Source organism: Bolinopsis microptera, chromosome 11 (genome assembly GCF_026151205.1).
Source record: "Bolinopsis microptera isolate Bmic1 chromosome 11, MBARI_Bmic_1.0, whole genome shotgun sequence".
Classification (NCBI taxonomy): Eukaryota; Metazoa; Ctenophora; class Tentaculata; order Lobata; family Bolinopsidae; genus Bolinopsis; species Bolinopsis microptera.
Window position 1 is genome coordinate 17,576,989 of NC_087082.1, and position 25,695 is coordinate 17,602,683.

The 25,695-nt window shown below is 38.4% G+C and overlaps 4 protein-coding genes across 4 annotated transcripts in view; 2 read left to right on the forward strand and 2 right to left on the reverse strand.

Moving 5' to 3' along the window:
* LOC134823702 (uncharacterized) overlaps window positions 1–7,125 on the reverse strand; it is a 21,208-nt gene extending 14,083 nt beyond the window's left edge. Inside the window, exons 1-3 of the mRNA XM_063835235.1 lie at window positions 7,116–7,125; window positions 4,359–4,531; window positions 3,510–3,912 (exon numbers count right to left, since the gene is read on the reverse strand). Coding sequence (XP_063691305.1) covers window positions 3,510–3,912; window positions 4,359–4,531; window positions 7,116–7,125 — 586 coding nt within the window. The remainder of the gene's footprint in view (window positions 1–3,509; window positions 3,913–4,358; window positions 4,532–7,115) is intronic.
* The window catches only part of LOC134823189 (polyunsaturated fatty acid 5-lipoxygenase-like), a 1,185,970-nt gene that overhangs the window by 23,568 nt on the left and 1,136,707 nt on the right, over window positions 1–25,695 (forward strand). The window lies entirely within an intron of this gene.
* On the reverse strand, window positions 6,885–25,608 carry LOC134823703 (uncharacterized). The gene is made up of 8 exons (XM_063835236.1): window positions 25,594–25,608; window positions 25,203–25,261; window positions 19,848–19,930; window positions 12,286–12,395; window positions 9,758–9,861; window positions 8,653–8,719; window positions 7,942–8,064; window positions 6,885–7,764 (listed from the first exon to the last, which is right to left on the reverse strand). Exons 1-8 carry the CDS (start codon window positions 25,606–25,608, stop codon window positions 7,684–7,686), a joined length of 642 nt encoding a protein of 213 aa, XP_063691306.1. The 3' UTR covers window positions 6,885–7,683.
* Window positions 24,842–25,695, forward strand: part of LOC134823215 (actin-related protein 2/3 complex subunit 1A-A-like) — a 36,743-nt gene continuing 35,889 nt past the window's right edge. Inside the window, exon 1 of the mRNA XM_063834610.1 lies at window positions 24,842–24,860. The gene's annotated coding sequence lies outside the window, so the exon portion shown is untranslated. The remainder of the gene's footprint in view (window positions 24,861–25,695) is intronic.

Sequence of the window (25,695 nt, forward strand, 5' to 3'; positions counted from 1 at the left end):
AGGATACAAGGATACAAGGATACAAGGATACAAGGATACAAGGATACAAGGATACAAGGATACAAGGATACAAGGATACAAGGATACAAAAGTGATAATTACTTTATTGAGTACACAATAGTTTTAATTCTGAAATAATTCTAATTATTTACAAATGTGTAGGGATAATTTAGAAATGTTATATATAATGCTAGTTAGAAAAAATAAATAAATCGAGTTTGTATGGTTCAATTTTATTTTAAGGTCCTATAGCATTATGCACTTGCCAGTATTTGAGTGGAAATCTGGGCTCTTATAACAGGCTGTATATTGTTCGTTCACAGAGAGAATTGAATGGATTGCTCTTGCTGTGGCAGTGAGTGTGGTAGGATCTAGAGTTTTGTTGGAGAGCAAACCGGCTAGGTCAGTAATGTTTTGGGGATGGAAATTGAATTTTTCCCTAACTGAGGAGTAGAGCAAACAGTCAATCAATACGTGACTTTCGTCCTCAATAAACTCATGGTGAGAAAGGTACTAGGAACCGACCAGATTGGGGTTTTGGCTGCCGGACCGGATTCAGCCGGATTTGGATCTCAAATCCGGCAAGCCGGATTTTGCCGGACCGGAACCGGTGGTTTCAGAGTGAAATAAAAGGCAGCCGGATTTTGCCGGTTTTTGCCGGATGTTGCTGGAAAATTTCCTTCCTTTCCACGCCTAATCTTCATCGAGCACTTCTTGCAGCTTGCATAAGGGATCCCATTTTCTTCTGAGTAGAACAACCAGACGGACGATGTTTTAGATTTACTACTACTCGACTCGACTTAGGGCGGCTTCAACGTCCGAACAGATATAGTTTTTCTTACAAATCTTCCTATCTACTACTAGACATTGCTTAAACAAGCAGTACGTAGCAGACACAATGTAACACGAGTAGACACGAGTCACGACACTAGACGAGTAATAATCAGAAATGATATCTAATTGGCATATGCTGCCAGACCCCTGATTGAGCGCGTTTGTGCGAATTCCCTTTTTTTCATGCAAGTCTGAGTATCATTGGGTCACGTGACTTACAACCAGAGGTGCTTAATAAGGTTGTTCGTAAGCAGGCACTGTCTAGTACAGTACTAATCACCGTCTGGCGTCTAGAGCTGAGTCACATGATTGCAGTAATGAGCTAATTAAGTAGCTACCCAGACCCTGAACACGTGACCTTCATATTTCGTTTTCATAATCAGAAGATTAAATACTGCCAATTTTGCGATTATAGCCGGGGGCTAGCCCAGGGAGGTGGCCCAAAATATTTTCCGGTTTTTTCTAAGTCCGCACCTACCCCTCGATACACTATTCTGTATTCTGGACTCAAGGTTTCCCCCGGTAATGCGATCTCGGAAGGCAGGCCTCCTCTTTGCAACACGAGCTCGGAAGCGGGAGCTCTCGATACAGGAGGTACGTCTCGAGAACGACTCGGACCGAAAACTTTAAAGTTAAAATTTTTCGAAGTTTTTCTGAAAACCACTTTTTTCCACGATTCAGGCTACCCTGTTCATTATTAGCCGAAAATATTTTTTCGGTTTTTCGAAGTACCCACCTACCCCTCGATACACAATTCTGGACTCGAGGTTTCCCCTGGTAATGTGATCACGGAAGGCAGGCCTCCCCTTTGCAACACGAGCTCGGAAGCGGGAGCTCTCAATACAGGAGCTGTACGTCTCGAGAACGACTCGGACCGAAAACTTTTAAGTAAAAATTTTTCGAAGTTTTTCTGAAAACCACTTTTTTCCACGATTCAGGCTACCCTGTTCATTATTAGCCGAAAATATTTTTTCGGTTTTTCGAAGTCCGCACCTACCCATCGATACACAATTCTGGACTCGAGGTTTCCCCCGGTAATGTGATCTTGGAAGGCAGGCCTCCCCTTTGCAACACGAGCTCGGAAGCGGGAGCTCTCGATACAGGAGGTACGTCTCGAGAACGACTCGGACCGAAAAACTTCTAAGTCAAAATTTTTTAAAAGTTTTTCTGAAAACCACTTTTTTTTCCACGATTCAGGCTACCCTGTTCATTATTAGCCGAAAATAATTTTTTGATTTTTTTTTTCGGTAAAAAAAACTGAAATCCGGCAAAAATCCGGCAAATTTTTTTCCAGCCGGAGCCGGAACCGGAACCGGATTTTGAAGTCGGATATCCGGCCGGAACTGGATTCAGCCGGATTTCCGGTCGGTTCCTAAAAGGTACATTGAAACTGATAACTTTAAGTGAAAATGGCGAAAAGATACATTGAAACTCGTAAAATTTAGTGAACATGGTGAGAAAGGTACATCAAAATTGGTAACTTTTAGTGAACACTGAACATGGTGAGAAAGGTACATTGATACTGGTAACTTTTGGTGAACATGGCGAGTAATGTACATCAAAAATGGTAACTTTAAGTAAACTAAGGTACATCCAAACTAGTAACTTTTATTAAACTTGGCTAGTAAGGTACATCAAAACTGGTAACTTTTGGTGAATATGGTGAGAAAGGTACATCAAAATTGGTTAGTTTTGGTGAACATGGCTGGTAATTTAAGGTACATCAAAACTAGTAACTTTTGGTGAACATGGCTAGTAAGGTACATCAAAACTGGTAACTTTTGGTGAATATGGTGAGAAAGGTATATCAAAACTGGCAACTATTGTCTTTTAGTGAATATAGCGAGTAAAGTACATGATCAAAACTGGTAACTTTTGTCGATCATGATGTGTAAAGTACATCGGAACTGGTCATTTTTAGTGAACAATGGCGAGTAAGATACATCAATTCTAGTAACTTTTGGTGATCATGGTGAGAAAAGTAAATCAAATCTAGTTACTTTTGGTGAACATGGTGAGAAAAGTACATTAAATCTAGTAACTTTTAGTGATCATGATGAGAAAATTACATCAAAACTGGTTACTTATAGTGAACATGGCGAGTAAGGTTCATCAAAACTGAGCTCTGGGTATTGTCATATAACTTACCAGAAGAAAAGATTTAATATTTCAATTTGATTTTTTTTAAATAAATAAAATGGTGTAAAATTAAAATGGTGAAAAATGGTGAATGATTTCTATGGTGAATCGGTTTTCCAAATTTCACCATTTTTCACCATTTTACACCATTGGATACCCCCCAAGCACAATCTCTGATAGCATAAACATATTCTTTTTCAAGGACCCTCAAGCAGTTATCAACCAAAATCCCCCCACGATCTACAGTGGCGTAACGTTGCCTGTTGGCGCCCCCCTGCCGAAAAGGCGCCCCCTGTTGGCGCCCCCTCTCCTTTTGGTGCCCCTCCCTAAAATTGAACAAATTAGGCGATTTAAGAGGATGCGCCGGTAAAATCTCTAAAAAAGTGTGTATCTAGAGCAAAACGCGCAGTTTTGCTAGTACTTTAGTTAAGTTTTCGAAATTGTCCCACATTCAAAGGACGATTTGGCGCCCCCCTAAGACGGCGCCCCCCCCCCTGCACAGCGGGGTCAGCAGGGCCCTTCGTTACGCCACTGACGATCTAGTCGCAAATAAAGGCTTTTAAAAAAGTCAAGCTTTTTATTTCCTGTTGACCACACACAAACTCCATCAGGTAATATGTCACCTGATTTTAAAATAACAGAGTTTTCTTTGACTTCTTGAGCCGATTCTCCTGTTAACGTCACTATGTTCCCAGAAACAAATTTCTTCTCAAAATAAGTATACAAAGTTTCACTAAAAGATCCAAGTAGATACTCACCAGCCTCGACAACAACAATGTGGTACTTATTTGCCAGATCAGGATACCATCTACTTACATCGTATTGAAGAAAATCATACAATTCACTGGCAAATTCTATACTAGTAGGATCACAACCAACAATCAAAAAGTTAGTAACTTCTTTCTCTCTTCGGGCACAAAGAAGGGGCACAAAGAAGCACTACTAGCAATTGTGTCCTTTACCCTCCTACATAATTTGAACATTTTTGTGGCTAACTCATTGAACAACATCTGAATTAAAATGTGTCTAGTATTAAAAGATTCAGTAAGTAATTTTTTCATGTACGCTGTACACTGTAGTTAGTAAATCAAATCAAACTTTTTCGATCAGCCGCGCGCTGAACCAGTGTTGCACTAGGTAAAAATTGTGTATATTTTGTTCATTTTTGAGTGTAAATTAATTTATTAATTTATCACAAATTATTTTATTATAATATAACCACTTATGTGAAATGGTTATTTTGACTTTAAATATTTGAACTAAATATGAATTGATTGTGGGTATAAAATAAAATTTGTTTTACTAAAAAATTTGTTTTACTCTCTTCTTCACTTCAAAATGGACTTGATGCACGTTCAAAGCATTCAATTTCTGATAGATCTTGCATGTTCAATCTGCTTTAAAAAGAAGAGGTTGTGCTTGTTTGTACCGGATAGGTTCTGGACAATATTTTCCTCGTCAGTCTCAACACCAGGTACTCCAAATGTATTTGATTTAGTGCCGACTGCTGTAATAAGTTTATCGTAGTCAACAGTAAACTCAGTGGAGTCATCATATACTGACTCACAGAAAATGTTTGTGGTTGAAATAAACAGTCTTTGATGCTGCTTGATAATAGTTGATTCCTTTTACTGTTCTTATAAGTGCAACTACGCGATTTATTAATTGACAATGTCAATCCTTTGCAGATTGACGTAACTCAGTGGTACATCATGACGTTGCGAGAAGCATTATTGGATTCGCGGCGCTACCAGGATTCACTTAACCATGTGCTTTCGCGCCACTGCGGGCGCGCTTGTGAGGTGGGCGCGCGCTACTGCAAGCGCAAGGGCTCTGGACACTGGATAGAGCAAGCCCAGTACACAGTCTAGTTGCTAGTTGTATCACGTTGTGACCTCCACGGTCGTTTCATTGACCATTGTTAATGATCTGGCCCGGCGCGCGCTACTTCGTAGCTCGTGCCGTTCGAGAAGAAAGCGGCGCGCGCTACTTCGAAGAAATTTAGACGAGTAACATCCGTCAATCGTTTCACTATCGTCCTGACGATACAGGAGTAGCCGCGCACTTCGTGCGCGGTGGGTCATACAATGTATGACAAGTTGCTAGTAGTGCACCGCGCTACAACTACGCTACAACTAGGCGATTCAAAATTTCAAAGTTGTGTAAGTTAAGATTATGAAACGCTTAATTGATAATGTCAATTCATCTCAGCTCGGCGCGGCACAGTAGCGCATTTCGCCGATCTAGAGAGTGTGTCGCTGTGAGAAGCCTCATTGAACGTGCGCGGCGCGGCACAGTAACGCATCGCGCTACAATTACAAATGAAACGCTTTCGACTTCGGACCCCCACTGTTTACCTTGCAGCAGCTGTAGTAGCCCGATATACTTTTAAACTATTATCACATTTCGTTCTAATGAACAAGAGACTAATTTTCAATTAAGTTCTCGTCCACTGTCAACTTGGCTTGTATCACGTTCGCGTTGTGACTCCCACGGTCGTTTGATCACTATATCGTCCTGACGATACAGGGGGAGCCGCGCACTTCGTGCGCGGCGGGTCATACAACGTATGACAAAACTTGGCTGCATTATTGTTTTTCTTCTCCGTGAAATTAAGCACAATTGCGTGTGAGTAGCTTTTGTTAATGTGCCTCATAATTGTATCACGTCGTTGGTCGTGACTTGCTCTAACCAGAGCCTTCTGATTTCGCTTGCAGTAGCGCGCGACCGCCGAAGGCGGCAAAGGAACAAAGTGAATTTGTGAAACAAGCGCGTCACGCAGTACGCGTAGACATATGGCTATGCGTGAAGGTCGTGACCATGCACCATGCATTGTGCATTGACATTTCATTCAGTGGGCCGGGGTGAAAGTCACGATACAGCCGCGCATTCGTGCGCGGCGCGAGTCTACAGCATTGAACATACAACGTGAGGCAACTTTGATTCACTATGTCAATCCTTTGCAGCTATAGTTTGACGAGGCCCAATGGTGCATCTCGTCGATCTACTGGTTGCGTCATGCGAGACAAATTATTTTGTATTTGATGCGCGGCGCGGCCCAGTAGTGCATTGTGCTACAAAAGGCAACGTAACCTAATTTAACGTAAGGTAATCTAACCTCAAATGTCAAAAGTGATCATGGTTAACTTTAAGTGAAAGCGCGATGCATTATATTACTACTGGGCCGCGCATCAAAGCAAATAATGTTTCTCGGATCTGATCGCAAGATCGGGTTGCACCACTGGGCCATAAGCGGGTTAAAATTAAATATCCACAACTTTCGATTCTATTGGTACGTAAAATATGGTATTGTAAAATGTTCCTTTCGTTTCATGTAACGTCACATTGCATCACACATGAACGTCACGTTTTGTGTTTTCAATTTAATTGGGAATTGGTCAATTCGTAATTTCAGTCCCGCATGGGATTGATATTCAATCAATTCTTATAAAATATAAACCCAGCCTTTAAATTTCATGCTTTTAGCGTAATCGTATTACTATTGTTATTTCGAACTTTTAACGGCCAGCTTTTTGGGGCCATAGGCATATGCAATATGCAATATGTAAATGTTATAACTCCCATTGGATACCAGAGAGTTGTGACTTTATAATTAATTACATTTTTTCATTATAGACACGCACGTACATTAAGTTTTCGTCTTTATATTTGCAGCTGTTAGTGTTATTGCATGCATGGTAGATTATTGTCTATTTTCTATTTTATTTGATATTTGCAAGTGTCTAGTTATATCGTATAGTATCACTGACACTATCGTTGCTTTTGTGTTGCCAGATCTCAGTTCCTTTTATTTTACAGAGTTTTATTTTACAGAGTTTTATATCAACAGGAAGCGATGTAACAAATGAATTTATATGCATATTTTCAAACAATTTAAAACACCATTTTCTCTCATGTTGAATCGATTTATCGTTGCAAAAACAACTTTGCTGATAACATTTAAATTATAAATTACACGTTAAGTTTTTCGAAAGACTCTGCATTATCATTGCAGGTATGTTATTTACATACTCAAAAGCTGTTTACACACCCAGAGCATATCTGTAGTCGAACAATAAAATCTCAGATCCGACAAAATTTCGACGGTCAAATATCGACAGGACCGGTCGCAGACCCTTTACCAATTACCATTCGTTTGAATTATTTAAAAATTTAGTTTATCTCATCTCAACGGGGGAAAACATTCCTCAAATGTGTGACTCGTAGTTTTGCTCTGATTATTTAATTAGCAAAGCCCTTAAAATCAAATACACAAATCTTATAAAACAAGAACCAACAATGAACGAAAAATAATATTAATTCACTTGGCTGTGTACGTTCTGGAGTTGTCTCCCATAACACTGTAACACATAAGACCAAAGCATAGTTAATTAATAGTAACAATTAAATCAAGCATGACATGACCAAACTAAAACAGTGATATGATCGAAGATCAAACAAAACGTACAGGACGGAACCTTGGTGTGATCTAAGAAAGAATACAAAGTTTTTAATGAAATCGGGGAATAGCCCAGACTAGAATCTCAATGCCAGCAGATAAAATTGATGGCAAGGGCGACCGTCGTGTTTATATTTATACAATTAGTATATAAAATTATTTTGGTTGGGCCATATAAAATTCTAAAATTCTGGAAATATTTAAGATCTCTCTGACTTTCTATAAAACTTTTGTTTGACATAGTCTGGGATTTAGGCAGGGCCTGGACTTGATGCTGGAGTCGTCGCCTCCTGTGAGATCTTGAATACTGACTCTCGCTCAGTTAGATACGCCTGGAAAGATGTAAATGTTTAGTTTTAGGTCGACAATAATCATCAGCCAGTCCTGACTCTGATTGATAAACGTTTTCATATTACTTTGCAAGTGGTGATTTTTAATTAATTAGCACAAGAATTTGTGCACCATGGCAAATGACCCTTTTTAATTAATTATCACAAATAATTAATTACCTCGATGATAGAGAGTTTTTCCACCAAAGTGTGAGGGGGTTGCCCCGGTTTTATTTTTACTGCTCGACACTTCATCTCAACGATGTTCTTTATCGCCAGCTCCAGTTGACCGTATAGCTGACACTGAGAGCAGTTTAATTAAAGCTAACACAAATCATTTAAAATATCACGTGACCATAAAGATCAATCTCACGGCCGAGCGTGCTAAATCACTCTACAGTCGATCTTCGAGATTGTTCTAAAAGGACCCCCGACAGTTGAAACCAACTTCAATCGATGTATTTTCGGACGCTGATTCCGAATCACGCTGATTCCGAATCACGCTGATCTCACGGCCGAGCGTGCTAAATCACTCTACAGTCGATCTTTTTCATAAAGCCTATTGTGCTACCAAATCACTGGGCTATAAATCGAGAACATCTCATACTGATTTGAAATGAATCAATCCATCTTAATCTTATCTAACGATAGCTTGACAGTGGCGTAACGCTGCCTGTTGGTGCCCCCCCCCCCCCCCGCCGAAAATTCGCCTCCCTGTTGGCGCCCCCTCCCCTTTTGGCGTCCTTAAGTTTTGCTAGTACCTCAGTTAAATTTTTTCAAATTGCCTCACAAACGACCCCCCCCCCCCCCCCCCCCCACAGCGGGGTCCTTCGTTACGCCACTCACCACTGTCGCTTGATAAGAAAACGTCACGTGACCAATCAAAGTTACCTGATTTCTGTGATGAATCTTCTGTCGCACAGTCTTCTCTTCTTTTTTATGCGTCATCTGATAACACCTGCGCATTTACCCACATTATTATTTGATAACACTTGTTCTGTTGCGCATGTTCGGTTAAGCAGATATTCACATCTCTTTTACCAAACATTACCTCCCAAATCTCCTCCCTAACATACCTCTCCAGCTTTATTAAAGGCTTTAATGTTAAAGGCTTTGACACTAACAGTTCTTGGAACACCTGTTCGGGAACACCTGTCGGGCTACTTTGATACTGCCCAGTTCTTAATGGACTGTGTTGTAAATTTTACTGCTGGAACGTTCGAGAATAGGGATTGACGAGTAAAGCTGTCAGGAAGTTCCATCACAAACTTTCTTAACGGGGAGTGGTTTGCTGGTACAAGCTGTCAGAATGTGCCATATCTCAACTGCGGTTTACCCAAATAATATTAATTAATAAAAGCTGGTCTTTAAACAGCATAACTACGAGATTCTTCTATTTATTATTTTCCCATTTCGAAATAAATTTATCTGGTTGGACATTACATCATCTGAATTCATGTCACAATTTAAGAATTAAGTTCTTCTATAGCAAGTTCTCATAATCATATTATCGTGAGACATTTAAGCAATCAGAGATAATTGAGCTTAAATACTTAAACAGTGGAACTAAGAGTGAAAGTCTTAAATTTACTATTCTGACATTTATTTATCTTCGTGGACATTACATCATCTGATTTTTCATTTCATTTCCCAAACTTTGAGAATTGAGCAAGTTCTTATATTATCACGAGACCTTTAACAATCAGGGACGTATTAGCGTATTAGGGAACAGCTTGGACTTTTGCAGTATGGTTAAGCTGCCGGTAATATGGTAGGATGAAAGGGTGTGGACTTGCAGAAACAAGATCACGGGAGTAATCAGACCACACCGTTGCAAAATGAAATTCTTAACGGTAATTATTATTACTTATTTGTTACTAACGCTCCAAGGGCAAAATATGTCCTCACGGCAAACAAATTTTCATCTGACCAAAACATCAAACAGTCACGACTCAATTCATCAAGAAATTCAGGCTCAAAATTAAAGCTGACTTACTTTTCCAGTTTGGTATGCAGAGCCGCGATGGTGGAGTTGTAGCCCAGTACTTCGTCAGTTTTACTCTTGTTCAACTCAGCCAGATCTTGCTGTGCTTTGTCTATCTGTGGTGCTGGGGTATCATCATTTCCTTAATTTGTCACCAATTTGTCACCAATTTGTCACCAATTTGTCACCAATTTGTCACCAATTTCCTTGATTTTTTACTATGCCCATGAGCTCAACACCAATGTTAATATCAGTTTGAGCTTTAAAATATTGCAATATTATTTATATAACTTTTATTCTTTTGTAAACTGGTCATAAGGACTGCCAGCACTGTCCGGGCAACAACAGCTCTGACAATTTTAGATATATGTAGCTGTCGCACGAAAATTTATCAATTTTAAAATTGCGAAACTTTTAATACTTTTAATACTTGTAATAGTTTATCAGTTATTTAGAATATATATTCGCATTTATCCACACTATATTTACATGTAATAGTTAGTTTGGTTAGATGAAATAGCCAAATCCCCGTAAATAAAACTAGAATTCTCCTAAATGGTCCTGGTATTTAATCAAAAAGTGATCTAAATCGTGTCACGTGATACTAAATCGTGTCACGCGGAGGTTTCACGCCAGATGATAAGCTGATGTACCGGTGCAGGTCGAACCAAGCTTTGAGCTCAACGAATCAAATAACTGAGAAGCTGCCCTTAAAACTGCATAACCAGAGCACCTAACTTGAGGTTAAAGAGATCATGTCAGAAGTAGTATGTTGTCCAAAATGATCCAGCTACTCTTAACCTGCACCCAGTACAGAGGCTGTTGGACTCATTGGAGTTAGGAACCCATAGTTTACCCCCTTTGCCTAAAGTTGGGACTGGTTTTCATAATGATCTAGTATAGAATTCATTTGGGCGCTTTTCAAAATGTTCATTTGGAGTCCATGCCTCAGATTCATCAAGAGAACTTTCTCAACGCAGAGGTTATCAGTGCTGATCTCGAAACTTCCGTCAGCAACCAAATGATAGGCAAAACTATTCATTGCAGGAAATGTAGCAGGCATGGTCCATGTAGATAGTTCTCCAGATCACGCTCCTAACTTCTTCAGTTCTTAGTGACCGCGGAAGTTAGATCCCATGAACTAATACTAATTACTTATTCCCGAGAATCCAGCCAGGAAATTTACGAGGAGAACCCCGTAACCTCGCTCAACATGCTCGACCAGGTCACTGAGCCTCGTAACCCCTGATGAGCTCTCTCAACTGTCAGAATATCGGGCTAAATAAGTCAGTTTCGCACCCGATACTCAAGAGCTATTTAAGAACCTACTTGCTAGCTCCTGCACTTTGATATCCGACTTGGTAACCGAACTACACGTTTAAAATGTACTGCTGATATGTTGATCAGGTAACTGGAACCTAAACCGAGGGTTTCAAAGTTACCAGTTACCAGTTACCAGTTACCAGTTACCAGTTACCAGTTACCAGTTACCAGTTACCAGTTACCAGTTACCAGTTATCAGTTACCAGTTACCAGTTATGAGTTACCAGTTACCTAGAAAAATTATTCTGTCACGTACTTACTACCCCCGTTAATGGTGTTGAGTTAAGGAGTTAGTTTTGATAAATTATGTCATGTTATTTAATTATGTTAATAATTATGTCATTTTATTTAATTACTCCTGCAATGCACAAGAAAGTTAAATCCAGACTGTCGAATGTCAGAAAATTTACTCGACACGGGTTTGATAGTTAATCTATATCTTCCCTGTAAATCCAACTTGTAGAATATTAAATAATTCTGGTTGAGGTCAACCGTTTTAATTTTATAACCAACTATTTGAGGTACACCAAATACCTGTGCAATGAATTTTCATAACTTTAGCTGAGTTTCTAGACAGATTGAATGAAGCCAAATGTTAAGTTCCTAGCATGAAATTAAACTTCCTAAGCTAAAGCACCAGTGATCAGAAGTCATCCCGTAAGAACGCAGTTATTATCCCGTGTGATAAAATTTACCTTAAATAAGTTTAAAAGTTGTTGAGTCATAAGGTTCAAAGTTACAATTTCAAAGACATTTCGACATTGGTATGAACATCGCTCAACTGTGTGTAAAACCTATTATTGGTATTTCATTTAAAATTAACACGCGAAATTTTAATGCGTTGAGTTGATCTCGAAGACGATTGTGAGTTATGATCGCGAGGGGGGTAAAACCTTGCCTTATACATTACAGGACCCTATGAAGTATGAAATTGATTTATCCGCTAGTTTATTGGCCAAGTTTTATTGTTTTATTGACTTCTTGCATACAGCTTGACCGGAGTGATTGAAGATAAAAACTCAGGATATGCTCATCAAATCAAAAGTCTAGATATTTTGCTTATATTTATCTGGTTAAACTTAAAACTTAAAACATCTAAAGCATAAACTTATCCAACATTGAGCGTGCAACTTACGAAATCCTTTACAACAAAAACAAAATTTAATATGTTTCTTTTTCGCTCTCTTGAGCGGGTCAATGATTGTGAGCGTACTAACCGAGTCATCTTTCTGCATAAGTTCTTGTAAAAGGGAGGCGTTGGCTTGCTCAAGTGTATTGTATCTGCTTATCACTCCTTTCATCATATTATCACTCAGTTCCAGATATCCTGAAAAGCAAAGGTTATCTTAATTATTCGACCAAAATTTAAACCTTTCTTGTTTCTATCTTAACTTTGCACGTGATTAAATTCGAAGATTTGTTACGGTTATTGGAAACTATAGTGAGTACAGTACGACACTACGGTGGTAGATGAACAGAGTACTGCACAACTTTCCAAAAAGGTAGACAGTACAGTGGATCACATGATAGTGATACTCGCTTACCAGTCAGTGATACTCACTTACCATGGTAAGTGATACTACTTACCATGATACCTCTTACCATGGTCACTGCGGTGGAACCATAATAAGGTGGTCAAGCAAAATTCTGGAGCAAGACTTTTCTTTAAATTCTGACCAATTCTGACTCATTAAATTCGGACCAATGTAATGCCGAAGATTGGTGTTCAAATCTTTCTCACGTCTAGACCAAGGAAAAATCTAACTAATCGAATAACTTTAAGAACCGATTGTTTCAGTTCAAATTTTTACTGTGCCGCCTACCGTTTACTTTTTAACGGTTTACCATTTAGTTACGCGGTTGGCAAGGGTAAGGTGCAATAAATCCACCAATGGTACGATCCTGCCTTTGATACCTTTGATCTGCTTCTTCGAAACTCGATAGGCCATCAGAGTTGCTGACCATCCCAGAGAGCAGATGCCTCTCGATCGTAACGTCAGTCCAGTATAGAATTGGAGTTAGGTGGTTAATTGGAGCCCCGGATTGGCGGTCTTACATCCCTTTAGTTTCAAAGATACATATTTTAGACCGTTTTGATAGTAGTTTTGTGGGTTCTTTTCGATAGTGTAAACGCGATAGCTAGCGCCATCTAGCGCTAATTAGCGCATAAAAAAGAAATATTAAGAATATTAAGTTTATGAGTCGAGACTCGAGACGGTGTCTGGTTCCACTGCAGTGATCATGGTAAGTGAGTATCACTATCATGTGATCCACTGTACTGTCCACCTTTTTGGAAAGTTGTGCGGTACTCTGTTGTATCTACCACCGTAGTGAAACCATTTCTCTTAAACTTTATCGGTTGTTGTACAATAATCATCATAAATTATTGTGGTAAAAATTAATACAAGGTTTACCATGGATACTACATTGTCTGGTATTGCAGCCACCGCATGTTAATTCATGAACATGTTACGTGGTTGGCAAGGGTAAGATGCAATAAATCCACCAATGGTGGACGATTTATGAATTCCATAATTTATTTCTTCCAATAGTTAATAGTACGATCCCCTTTAATCTTACATCAAAGATCAATATTTTAGACCGTTTTGATAGTAGTTTTATGAACACGTTGCAACGAAATGGCGACGGAGTCGTTTATAAATAATCATATAGTTCCCTTGAAAATTTTCGGAAAATGTCCATTGACCGAGATGTTCCTCTAACTCACAATCCCAGCCTTTGTATTGGACAAAGTTATATAACTCTGTCGATCAGCTTGAGACTTAAAGATTGGCACAGACCTATATTATCCTCGCTAACCATGCTTGTAATAATTCCTGTTCCCGTTTTACAAACATTTAACTGTTGAAGAAGCCAAAGACCTGTTTTCTAGGACTAGAATTGAATTTGGTTTTGTATTGATATTGATATACAAATATTTACGATGAGAATGATTTATATATTTATTAAATAGGTTATTTAAAGTGGTTTTATGAGGAATTAGAACAAATTGCACGAGAAATTAAACATTAAATTAAAATAGGTTGTTTAAAGTGGTTTTATGAGATTAGAATAAATTGCGTGAGAAAATAATCTACCTTACGAGACATATTTAAATGGTGTGAAAGTCGGTGGTTTTAGGTAACCGGAATTATGTCGAACATAAATATGTCTCGTAAGGTAGGTTCACGACAAATCCGATCTAAACCTTTGGCAAGTTGAACAGTCAGCAGCCTTACTCTTTAAATGGGACTCTGTCAAATTTTGGAATGGTGATTGGACAGAATTCTGGAATTTCGAATCTGTCCATGGTCAAAGATTGACAAGCTGGTTAATGAACCTAATTTGATTTCAAATTCGATTACTATACAGTCTAGTCTTACTTAACTCCGTGGTTCATTACAACGAATCCCGTACAAAATTAAGTTGTTCCTCTTTGACACTACCTTCACTCGAATCCTATTGGACTTAGAGCACATTTCCTTAAACGTCAGTTTCACTCACAATCTGGGGGGGGGGGGCAACCATATTAAAGTATATTAAAATGTAGGATTTTTCCCGATTTTGACCCGGGGATATACTTTAATATACTTTAATATACTTTAATATACTTTAATATATCCCTATCTCCTTGGAGGCCTACATCAAAAATTGTTGCCCAAAATAAGCTTGAAATGCAATCCTTAATCGATTCCAAAAAGTTCTTGAAAAAATATTGAAAACTGATGGAGTTATTTCAATTTTAATGAAGTTATTTTGGCTAGTATTCTGAACCGAGATATTATGTGCAATTTTCCCAATTTTGTTCATGGAGGTCTTTTTACTTAGTATCCACTATATCCAACAAACACTGAGTTATATCTTTCACATAGAGTTAGTCTCATTAAAAAATATTGAAATTTTATCGAATTTGGGCAAAAGCGAATTTGGACAAAAGCGTATGCCCAAATATGGGCATATTTTTTAAAGCTCATAGCTCAGCCAATTTTTGACCAATCTGGATGGAAATTCATGTACTATTCCTAAAACAGGCTTATCTTGCGAATCTGAGTGAAAAATATAGTTCATCATGTAAATCTTAACGAAGAATATAAATCTTCTAATTGTAGGTATATTAAAGTATATTAAAATGTAGGATTTTTTCCGATTTTGACCCGGGGATATACTTTAATATACTTTAATATGGTTGGCCCCCCCCCCCCCCCCCCCAATCTAGTAAGGGCGCACCCGATCGCAACGCAGTGTTACTTCATTGATTGAAATTGAAAGTGATGTTTACCAGTTTACTTGAAGTTGCACCATAGGTCGACCCAGACTGCTCCATGACTTGTGAGCTGCGCCCCTCGCTTAGCAGGGAAATTTCTAGGAATCACATAGAAAGATATATTGAAAAGTGTAATCACGATATTGGGCTTTCTTTTGGAGAGATTCATCAGTAGTCTCGTCCGTCGAGATCATGCTTCATTTGTTTAACAATAGGATACTAGAAATATTCTTTAACAGTTTAAACTTACATTTGAATTGGCGATATGTTATACAAAATCTGAGCATGCTCAAAGAAATAGCGATGAAATATTAAACGTTCAAATAGTGGTATTCAACTTGGGTAATTACAAAATACAAGATTGATTCTACGCCCCTTCATATTTAAAAATACTCAAAACTTCCAACCTAGAGGAGGAAGGTTTAGAAATGCAAAGATCACGTGACAATTTTTGTCCGAGATATCAAACATGCAGATTCTGATTGGGTAACCTAATCAAAGTGAGCAGGTAATAAGTTGCACTGTTGCAGGGCTGGTCATCTGAATGTACTCGAATTTGATAGGATTGAAAATAAAAAATATTCGGTCTCAAACTCAAAGGGATTTGATTAAAAGTTTGATTAACAGCAAGCAACTGGCAAAGAATGGCCGTTATTCTGTATCCCCACTAGGCACTAATCATCCCGTACAGCCAAATCACTTGATTCAATAAAATGCGGCCTCATGCAATTTCAAGTAGGCTGAAATTTAAAGGAATCTATCCATCATCCAGCCTAATGGTTGTTGCGATTATTTCAGAGAATTTTCTCAGCCTAACCATTCTTTGTCGCCATTTTATTTTATTTAAGGTTCCATGTTGTATATTTCTCTAATATTTGATGAAAGTTTCCAATCAAATCGTCTTTCGTTTGTTACGAGTCGCATGAAAATTGTTTACTTGCACTTACTCATAATATTTATATGATAGAGTAAATATTGCTTATATTTTTAGATTTTCCCCATTCGATGTGGCTAAAGTATCTACTGTCTGTGGATGTGTTAGTGAATGTGTTAGAATTTATACACCCGCAAGCTTTTAAGCCCCTAAGTCACCACATTTTACACTCAAAGTCACTAGAGCTCCTACTCTCCTACTCTCCAATCTCCGTACATATTTTCCATAAATAATTCTAATACTTGTGATAGGAAGGCTGAACCTATCGTATGTGATATGTCCGGTAGTTTCATTGCGTTCTAATAAATGAACTTACTCCAAGTCAAGCTACATAAGGTGACATTTTGAAACATTCTCCTGTCACATACAGTTAAAAGTAATGACGGGAAATTTCATCCGTTCCTCAACTTTTTTCTTGACAGAGTAAACTGGAAAGCTATTAAAACCAAATTAGTCTTCTACCTTGTCAACATACTGTCCTATCAAGATACTGTCTGGGCGGTATAACTAGGCTACTATTTAATTTACTGGGGTGCTCAGCCTGTCATTCCGCCAAATCTCTATGTTCATGAACATTACAGCCTGGGGTCCCCAGGTAACTATTTAATCAGATATAACGATGTTCCAACCTGTGCGTGCCAATCACACACTGCTCAAATATCGGCTGACAGGACAGTCGAGACGAGGGGGCATGCTCCGGTGCTCCCTCTCTCTCTCTCTCTCTCTCTCTCTCTCTCTCTCTCTCTCTCTCTCTCTCTCTCTCTCTCTCTCTCTCTCTCTCTCTCTCTCTCTCTCTCTCTCTCTCTCTCTCTCTCTCTCTCTCTCTCTCTCTCTCTCTCTCTCTCTCTCTCTCTCTCTCTCTCTCTCTCTCTCTCTCTCTCTCTCTCTCTCTCTCTCTCTCTCTCTCTCTCTCTCTCTCTCTCTCTCTCTCTCTCTCTCTCTCTCTCTCTCTCTCTCTCTCTCTCTCTCTCTCTCTCTCTCTCTCTCTCTCTCTCTCTCTCTCTCTCTCTCTCTCTCTCTCTCTCTCTCTCTCTCTCTCTCTCTCTCTCTCTCTCTCTCTCTCTCTCTCTCTCTCTCTCTCTCTCTCTCTCTCTCTCTCTCTCTCTCTCTCTCTCTCTCTCTCTCTCTCTCTCTCTCTCTCTCTCTCTCTCTCTCTCTTCTCTCTCTCTCTCTCTCTCTCTCTCTCTCTCTCTCTCTCTCTCTCTCTCTCTCTCTCTCTCTCTCTCTCTCTCTCTCTCTCTCTCTCTCTCTCTCTCTCTCTCTCTCTCTCTCTCTCTCTCTCTCTCTCTCTCTCTCTCTCTCTCTCTCTCTGAGAATATAACCAACAAAAAGTAGATATCACTAGTTGGCGACGTCTCTCAACTTGCATTGAAGGGACGACCTGGTCACTTCGTGACTTCGTGGGAGATGCGTCACGAGATATTTCGGACTCACGAGATATCGCAGACTCATAAGTTCATAATTTTATCAAAAAACTCCAAATAAGGATACTTTTAGATCCATTGAAGATGGACTCTTGAAACTATCGTTTACCGGGGCTGAAAACGTTGTTTTGACTAACGACGGCGATTAATCAATCAGCTAACATTTAAACCAATCTAGTGCGCGCGTCGCGGTCACGTGTCCAATCAAATATGTCCACGTCAAATCTAAAAGCCATTATTTTTCAAGTCAGCCGTTTCAGGATTGACATGGTTTCACCATTGCATAATCCAAATACAATTCGCATAACTGATAACTGTATCGCCGATCAAAATTAGGTGACCAGAATTTGTATTTTAAATCTTTTCAAACAGATTTTATTCTAAATCTGTTTGGAAATATTAAAGATAAAAAGGTGACCAGCATGAGAAGTTTATATGACGTGATATCCCTAAAAACCCCTCAATTTGGAAGCATACAGATATTGAGCAATTTTATGGAACTTGTCCAATTTTTTGACATATCAACCATATAAACATAATCAAAACTGAGTAAAATCAGTTTATCTTTGCTTCCCAATAAATCAGGGGAAGTTGGATGGAAAAACTGTCAAGTTATATAGCGAGCGGCAGGTTGTTCAGAAATCACATTAAAATTGTGCATCATTTTACAGAACCATCTATTATGGTTCTGGCCAAGTCCTGTCAGCCGATATTTGAGCAGTGTGTGATTGGCACGCACAGGTTGGAACATCGTTATATCTGATTAAATAGTTACCTGGGGACCCCAGGCTGTAATGTTCATGAACATAGAGATTTGGCGGAATGACAGGCTGAGCACCCCAGTAAATTAAATAGTAGGGGGGGACTCCATTAGTCACAGCAACGGAAGCAGTCAGTCAGTCTTCAGGGCTTGAGATATGATATGAGCACTGAACAATCTGTAGGGGAGGGGGGGAGGGGGGGAGGGACTCCATTAGTCCATAAGACCAAGAGTTGAGGAATAAATGGCAAAATGGGCATCATTTTCAGGAAAAAATCGAAAAATCAAAAAATATATTTCTGATACCATACTTTGTTGCGCTGAAATAGCTATTCTTGTTAATTAGAGGACGTCGAAAACGTTGGTGATGTTTATTTTCAGCACAACACAAGTTTTAAGCTGTTTTTAAGGCTTAAAAACCTTGGTAATGATACTTTTTAAAGGCTTCCTGTTCACTCTGTCGACATCTGGAGCCATAATTTGTTGCAAAATAACCTCCCCACTCCCTCAAACTAAGCTGTGACAGCAACTCACGCAGTAAAACGCATAATCATATTCCAACCCATCATCAATACCGCATACACCTTCATATCAGAAGTTATATATTCAGGATTTAAGAATTTTGTCTTCACGCGTGATAGTGGCAATGGACCATCTAACCAACATGCCGGCTGTGATATTTAGTTATCATACCCGCGCTAACTGTAAGTCATTTCATTGGGCGCCTGTTCGGCAACGTGTTGCCTTTGTAACCACCACCTTTCATATTATTATTAAACCATTTTAAGTCATATTTTTTAATAGCTATGTAACTCGAAGCAATTTTTCTAATCATATTAGTGGTGTCATGAGATTCTCAACCTTCTCTAATCTTGTCGAGACATTATCCCATCGCAAATAACACTAGTTAAGATTGTTTCTGATTATAAAAGCTTCATCAGAGGGAAGGAGTGTCTTGCCGCGAGATATTTGGGGGGGGGGGCCCCCAAATATCTCGGGGGGGGGGGGGGGGGGGCATCAACCTCATAAATATACATAAATACCTATACCTATTTTGAAATCGGAGGGAATAATAGGTATTTATAGGTATTTTAACAAAGTTCGTCTAAAAGATTCAAAGCTAAAAGATTCTGAGCAACATTGATCTTTTGAAATTTTAGGTGAAAATTTCAGGATAAGATTTTTACTGAGACAATTTTTTTAAATGCGCGTGAATACCTGATCATGAATACCTGCACACGTCCAGGGGTGGTAAAAATTGCCAACAAATTGATTATGTAATAATATTATGTGAAGTGTGAACGACCCCTAAGAAAAAATGTTTCCCATGGAATTGATAAAACAGTAAAGAATGCATATTTTAAATCTTAGAAAGGCAGTTAGAATAAAATCCGAACCTTCAGGGAGAATATCCACCACTTGCTGGATGTATCTCTCGAACTTTCTATTGTCCTCTATCGTGTTTATCAGTTTCAGTTGCCTGCGAAGGTGTTACATTGATCAACAACGTTACAAAAAAGGTATTTTATTTCTATATCTCGACTCTTGGTAACTTAATGCTGAATATAGAGGGTACAGGATCAGAAATTATCACCCGATAATTAAGATAATCAGGAGACTAGATAGGGTAAAATGTTACCACGTGTTCTTGATTAATTTTAAGAATCTTACCCAGGGATCAACTATTAACCCCCCAGTTCCATAGCGGATATTATGCCAAATTATTAGACGGAGGTCCATTTCTACGGTTATCGTCGCTCAATAATCGGTTTGGTATCCACGTTACCTCCCAGTTCCATAGCCGGATATTATGCCAAATTATTAGACGGAGATCGTCTACTGATATTTCTCCGTATATTTCTCCGGTTTGCAGTTCCATAACCTTATCCGGAGACCATCAACGGTAAGTTTGTTGATTCTCACAGATGGAGCAAAGTGCAAAGAAACTGCCACAAACTGCTACAATCTCCGAGAAATTCCCGGAGAGCTTCATCTCCGTCTAATACAGTAGACGGAGCCGGAGAATCATCTCCGGAGATGATCTACGGGAAATGGACCTCCGTCTAATAATTTGGCATAATATCCGGCTATGGAACTGGGGGGTTACATACATTGATCTTCCGATTTTAAAGCTGACTAAAGAAACCAGGGAATTAATTTCACTTCCCTAAAATTAAATCGTTGATTGTATTGCTATATCTTTTTTTTAAACATTCCAGTACATTGTGCAGAAAGTTGGAGATTTAAATTTTGAAAGTTTGTAGGGATCGAGATCTGATATCGATCGTAAATACTAAAATTCTAAAAATACTCTAGCACAATTGTAACTGCAATTTTACAGAACTCTAAATGCTTAATGAACACACTCGTAGGTACCACCTGTATTCACCAATAGTATTGAGTTTAGTCATTTTCCAATACGAGATTGGGGACGGGTTCTATAAACAAACAAACAACAAACAAGAATCTTCCAGAAGTACTATTACTACCCTTTTACAAGCTTACTTACGCCGTTACATGCGTCGCCAGCTTAGTACCCAGCTAATAAATTAACTCTTGATATTATTATCTTTTGTCGGAAGGTGTTGTTATTTTTAAGATTATGCCTTAGGGTTTGCGTCATTGGTTCAAAATATTTTATCGAGATAATTGGAAATTTTCTAGGAATTATCGAGATATTATTGGTTATCAGTCGATAATTTGGTCATCAAATTTGAGCTCATAATACCACAATTCTAAGTATTCGGATTTCGGTACACAAATCGGTACTCGTAAAGGGTCGTTCACATATTCCGTAATCAGCCGAGGGGAGGGGTTTCAAATGATCTTGGTAGTTGATTACGTAATCAAAATTTTCATTTTTACCCTCTAGAATGATACCAATTCGATCATTTTTATATTAAAATTCCACTCAATTTCACTATGATAATGATATAATTTAGGAACCGATCGGATATCCAGCTGAATTCGGGTCTGGCCGGATATCTGTCTTCAATAAATGTAACTCTGAACTCACAAAATTTGAAGATGGGGAAGGGGGATCGGGCCTTGATTACGTAATATTGCTGTCAGGAGGCTAGGGGGGGGGGGTGGGGGGATAAATCTTGATAACGGTTGATAACAGAGGGGGGCGGGCCGCGGGGGTTAAAATTTGCCAAGAAATAGATTACGTAATATGTGAACGACCCCTAAGTCATGTTTGTTTAATTTTATCGGTTATACCAAATTATCGAGATTAAACAATTTTAACCCAATTAATCGCCGATAATCTTGTCGAGACATTATCACATTGCAAATAACACTAGTTAAGATTGTTTCTGATTATAAAAGATTTATCGGAGGGAAGGAGTGTCTAGCCGCGGGAAATTGGGGGGGGGGGGCGTCAACCTCATAAATATACATAAATACCTATACCTATTTTGAAATCAGAGGAAATAATAGGTATTTTACCAAAGATCGTCAAGGGCAGCTAAAAGTTACTTTTTTGGAAGTTTCTGAATATTGCGAGCAACATTGATTTTTGAAATTTTAGGTGAAAATTTCATGACAAAATTTTTACTTAAATACATAAATACCTATACCAATTTTGAAATCGGAGGGAATTTTAGGTATTTATGAGGTTGATGTCTCCTATATTTATATCGAGAGTTGTCATTCGTTGTCTAATCGAGGACTTCGAGGGATAAACTGTATGGTTATTGTAAAAATTTCAGATTGCTTTTCCTTGGAGAGTGATACAATTTCTAGATTTCAAGATTTCGGTATTTCAAGACAGCGGACAGATTATAATGGACTACATATCACAGAATCAATCGTTAAATGTCGGTTAGTTTCCTTACAGTTTAATAGAATGGGCAGCGGATAATGTCCAGAAGAGGGAGCATCAGGAGAGCATAAGAAATTGTGAGGACAACATCCGGATTCCGGACATGATTGCGATTCAATAACAGAAATTGTGAGACCCAATTCACAATTAATATATAACCAACCTCCGTACACCCGATGTATAAGCCATGGGCCTTGTGAGCAGGAGAATCTTCTGCTCAGTTATCCACCTTTTATCTTGTAAATGAGCTTAGTGCCTTTTTGGATGGTATGCTCTTGGCAGTACATCCAAAAGAATATTCCGAGGTCATGTCTGCAAAGTGTTCCTACTGTACTTTTAAAAGATGCATAGAGTTTCAAAATGATTAAAAAATATCAACTGTCGTATAAATGATCAACTCTGACAACTTTTATAAATGCATAATCATGGGCACCATTTCTTCAGCCGATTTCTCCATCATGTCTACTGCACGATTTGGATGAGTGTACGTTCCCAGTTCCCAAACCTACTCATCAGTACTGAGTTTTCAGAGTACTGTTGTTTTAGCAAGACTTATTAATCAACGTCAGAATCAGATGATTTGATGTGGTCACTTTCAAAGTTCGTTAATAATGGCTCACCAAACAATCACACGAGCGAGCAGGGCGGTTCTTTTCATTAATCGTTAGCAACACAATTTCTTGATTGTCGAATATTAGGCTAAAGTTTTGCGAACTAACGGTGATTTAGCTATGTAGGCGAGGGATGTCGTATTCTGTGGTTTGTTCTCTTGACACTGGTTATTAAGATTAAAAACTGTATATTGACGTAGCAATATCGTTTTACCACCAACTCAGTCGATCGACTCGTTCATATTTTCAATCTCAATCGGCAGCATGTTTCCATTACGTAGTGGGCTAGTGGCTCAGATATTGTTATAGATTATATTTATGGCCTAAAAACCTTATAAGGCATGCTTCCAACGCATAATTTATCTTTACGGGAAGTCGCCACAAAAATTTAAAGTAGAAAAATGGAACTTCATTCCCATGTGATTGTCTGGAGGAAAATGTTCCACGAAGCATTTATATTATTAATCAAACCGCGCGCGTTTATCACATGACCTAACATTACGACGCGAATTGATCAAAAATGTCACGTGACCTATAACTTAACGCAAGAACTATAGATCTGTTTGGCAGGTACCAGAATTGCTGGCTCTGACAAATTTCCAGCACACTGCTCATTAATGAGTTTCTTGGACCAGTTCCAGAACCTAACCGAATTCGTTATCAAATTCACCTGTTTTGCTTGCCCAGATGAACTTGACCCCCCTTCCTCATTCAACGGTCGGATTGAGGAACTACTTAAAAATATAATACCACCTTCAACCGTGAAAGTACCTTAGTTTTATTTATTTAATAATACCAACTTCAACCGTGAAATTACCTTAGTTTTATTTATTTAATAATACTAACTTCAACCGTGAAATTACCTGAGTTTTATTTATTTAGTAATACCAACTTCAACCGTGAAATTACCTTAGTTTTATTTATTAATTAATGCCAACTTCAACCGTGAAATTACCTTAGTTTTATTTATTTAGTAATATCAAATATACGTCTTTTACTTCTCGGTAAATTTTAAAACGAATTTTTCCTAGCAGTATCCCGGATGAGTTTATATCACACAAAACGCCTCAGCACTTAATGAGGTTATAACCTCCTCCCCCCTCCCCCCCCCCCCACCCTTACGGATTGTTATCTACTCATCTCGCATGCTGACGTTATTATATTATATTAAATCCTGATCTCTGGTGGGGTCCGGGACTCAAACCCTAACCCTATGCCTAACCCCCTCTGGTGATTGCTTTAAAGAATAGTCGATTAAATTTGGATTTCTGTGTCGCGGATTAATTCATCTTACTCAATAAGTTAGTATATAGATGAATTGGGTTAAGACGTGATTTTAATTACCACTGCAAATTTAATTAATTTTCCTGTAACCACTGGTTACTATATCGCTACCACTGGTTACCAGCGTTGCCGTAACTAGATGGAAGGACAAATTGGAAATAAATATAGATAAGCAGTTATTATAGCGAATTATTAAAATTTTGTGCAATACGTGATGTCCCTTATTATATAGTCTTATTAGTCACAAGGCCTTGAGTAGTTAGGTCGACTGTCTGGAGATTTATAAGCTCAGTAATTGCTGCTCCGCAGTGGGGATGTCCAGACATCTTATTCTTATTATTAAACGCAAGCTGCTCATTTTTATAGCATCAATACATATAGTCAGTGCCCAACCGTTCTAAGAGGCCATCTCGTTGCTTTTCGTGATTTCTCGAAGGTTAACACCTCTCTAGATGATGCTCAAAACATTTTGCCTTTATTGCGGTTTGTACTAAATGCAACTAAGGGCGTTTTTGGTCACACCTTTTTCTAAGGATTTGTGGTTACTCGAATTTTTGTATTTCGGTCCAGGAAGGTTGTAGAGAGACTATTCCCAAACACCAAAATGTACCTGATAGCCACATTTATATACAACTTACGAAGCAAAATTATATTCTAATTACAACACTACAAATCTATTACATTTATTGAGCGGACATATCCTGTCCAAACCCAGGATGCACTACAAGAATAATTTCTTTTAACTTGTATGAATGAAAAGCATTAATATACCTTAAAATTTTCATTTTCCGAAAGACGTATTTTTGCCGAGTGAACGATGAAAAAACTCACAAATTAAATGGGTTATTGGACTGGTAAGTGGTAACTAGGAAAGTCCTAAAGACTCATAGATATTGGACATGAGCAACATACAATTTGTTCTAAGATGACACTACAAATTTGGAGAATGATCTACTTTATTGAGCATCTCTTTAAATGGGCCACACCCACATATCTTACGAAAGGACAATTTGATTAGATTTAAAACTTACCGTCTCTGGAGTTTCTCATATTTCTCCTGTAACACAGCCAATTCTTGCTCTCTCACTTCCTGTAAAATAAAAAATATTATCGAGTTCTCCCCCAGAAACGTTTATACTATTTAATTTGTGTTTTATTCAAGTCCATGTGAGGGAATTCACTTATCGAACTTAAACAGTTCAACTGGAACTGTCGGAAATCTTTAAAGAGCTGAAATAAGTGGTTCAGGACTTACACCGATACTGAGATTTGATTGGTCGATGCAGATTGGTTAAAAATCGTTGACGTTTGGCTCAAAAATGGTAATGCAACTATGCAATGTTCAAGTATAAAGTTAAACTGTATGGCTCAGTATAAATTAGATTTAATGAAATTTTCGTCATTGATTGGTAAAATAAATACTTTAAACAGAAACATGACCTGGGATTCCAGTGCAAGGGAACGGTCGGTAACTCATTAGTTCTCGAGGATCATTTTGCAAAGTTCAGTTTATAAGCAAGTTAT

Bases quoted from the DNA above. Each gene is read 5' to 3' on its own strand.
- LOC134823703 (XM_063835236.1), bottom strand. The intron at 19,931-25,202 runs GTAAGTTTTAAA...ACACCTTCGCAG, and splicing joins TATGAGAAACTCCAGAGACG to GCAACTGAAACTGATAAACA. The intron at 12,396-19,847 runs GTTCGGATTTTA...TTTGCTTTTCAG, and splicing joins GGTGGATATTCTCCCTGAAG to GATATCTGGAACTGAGTGAT.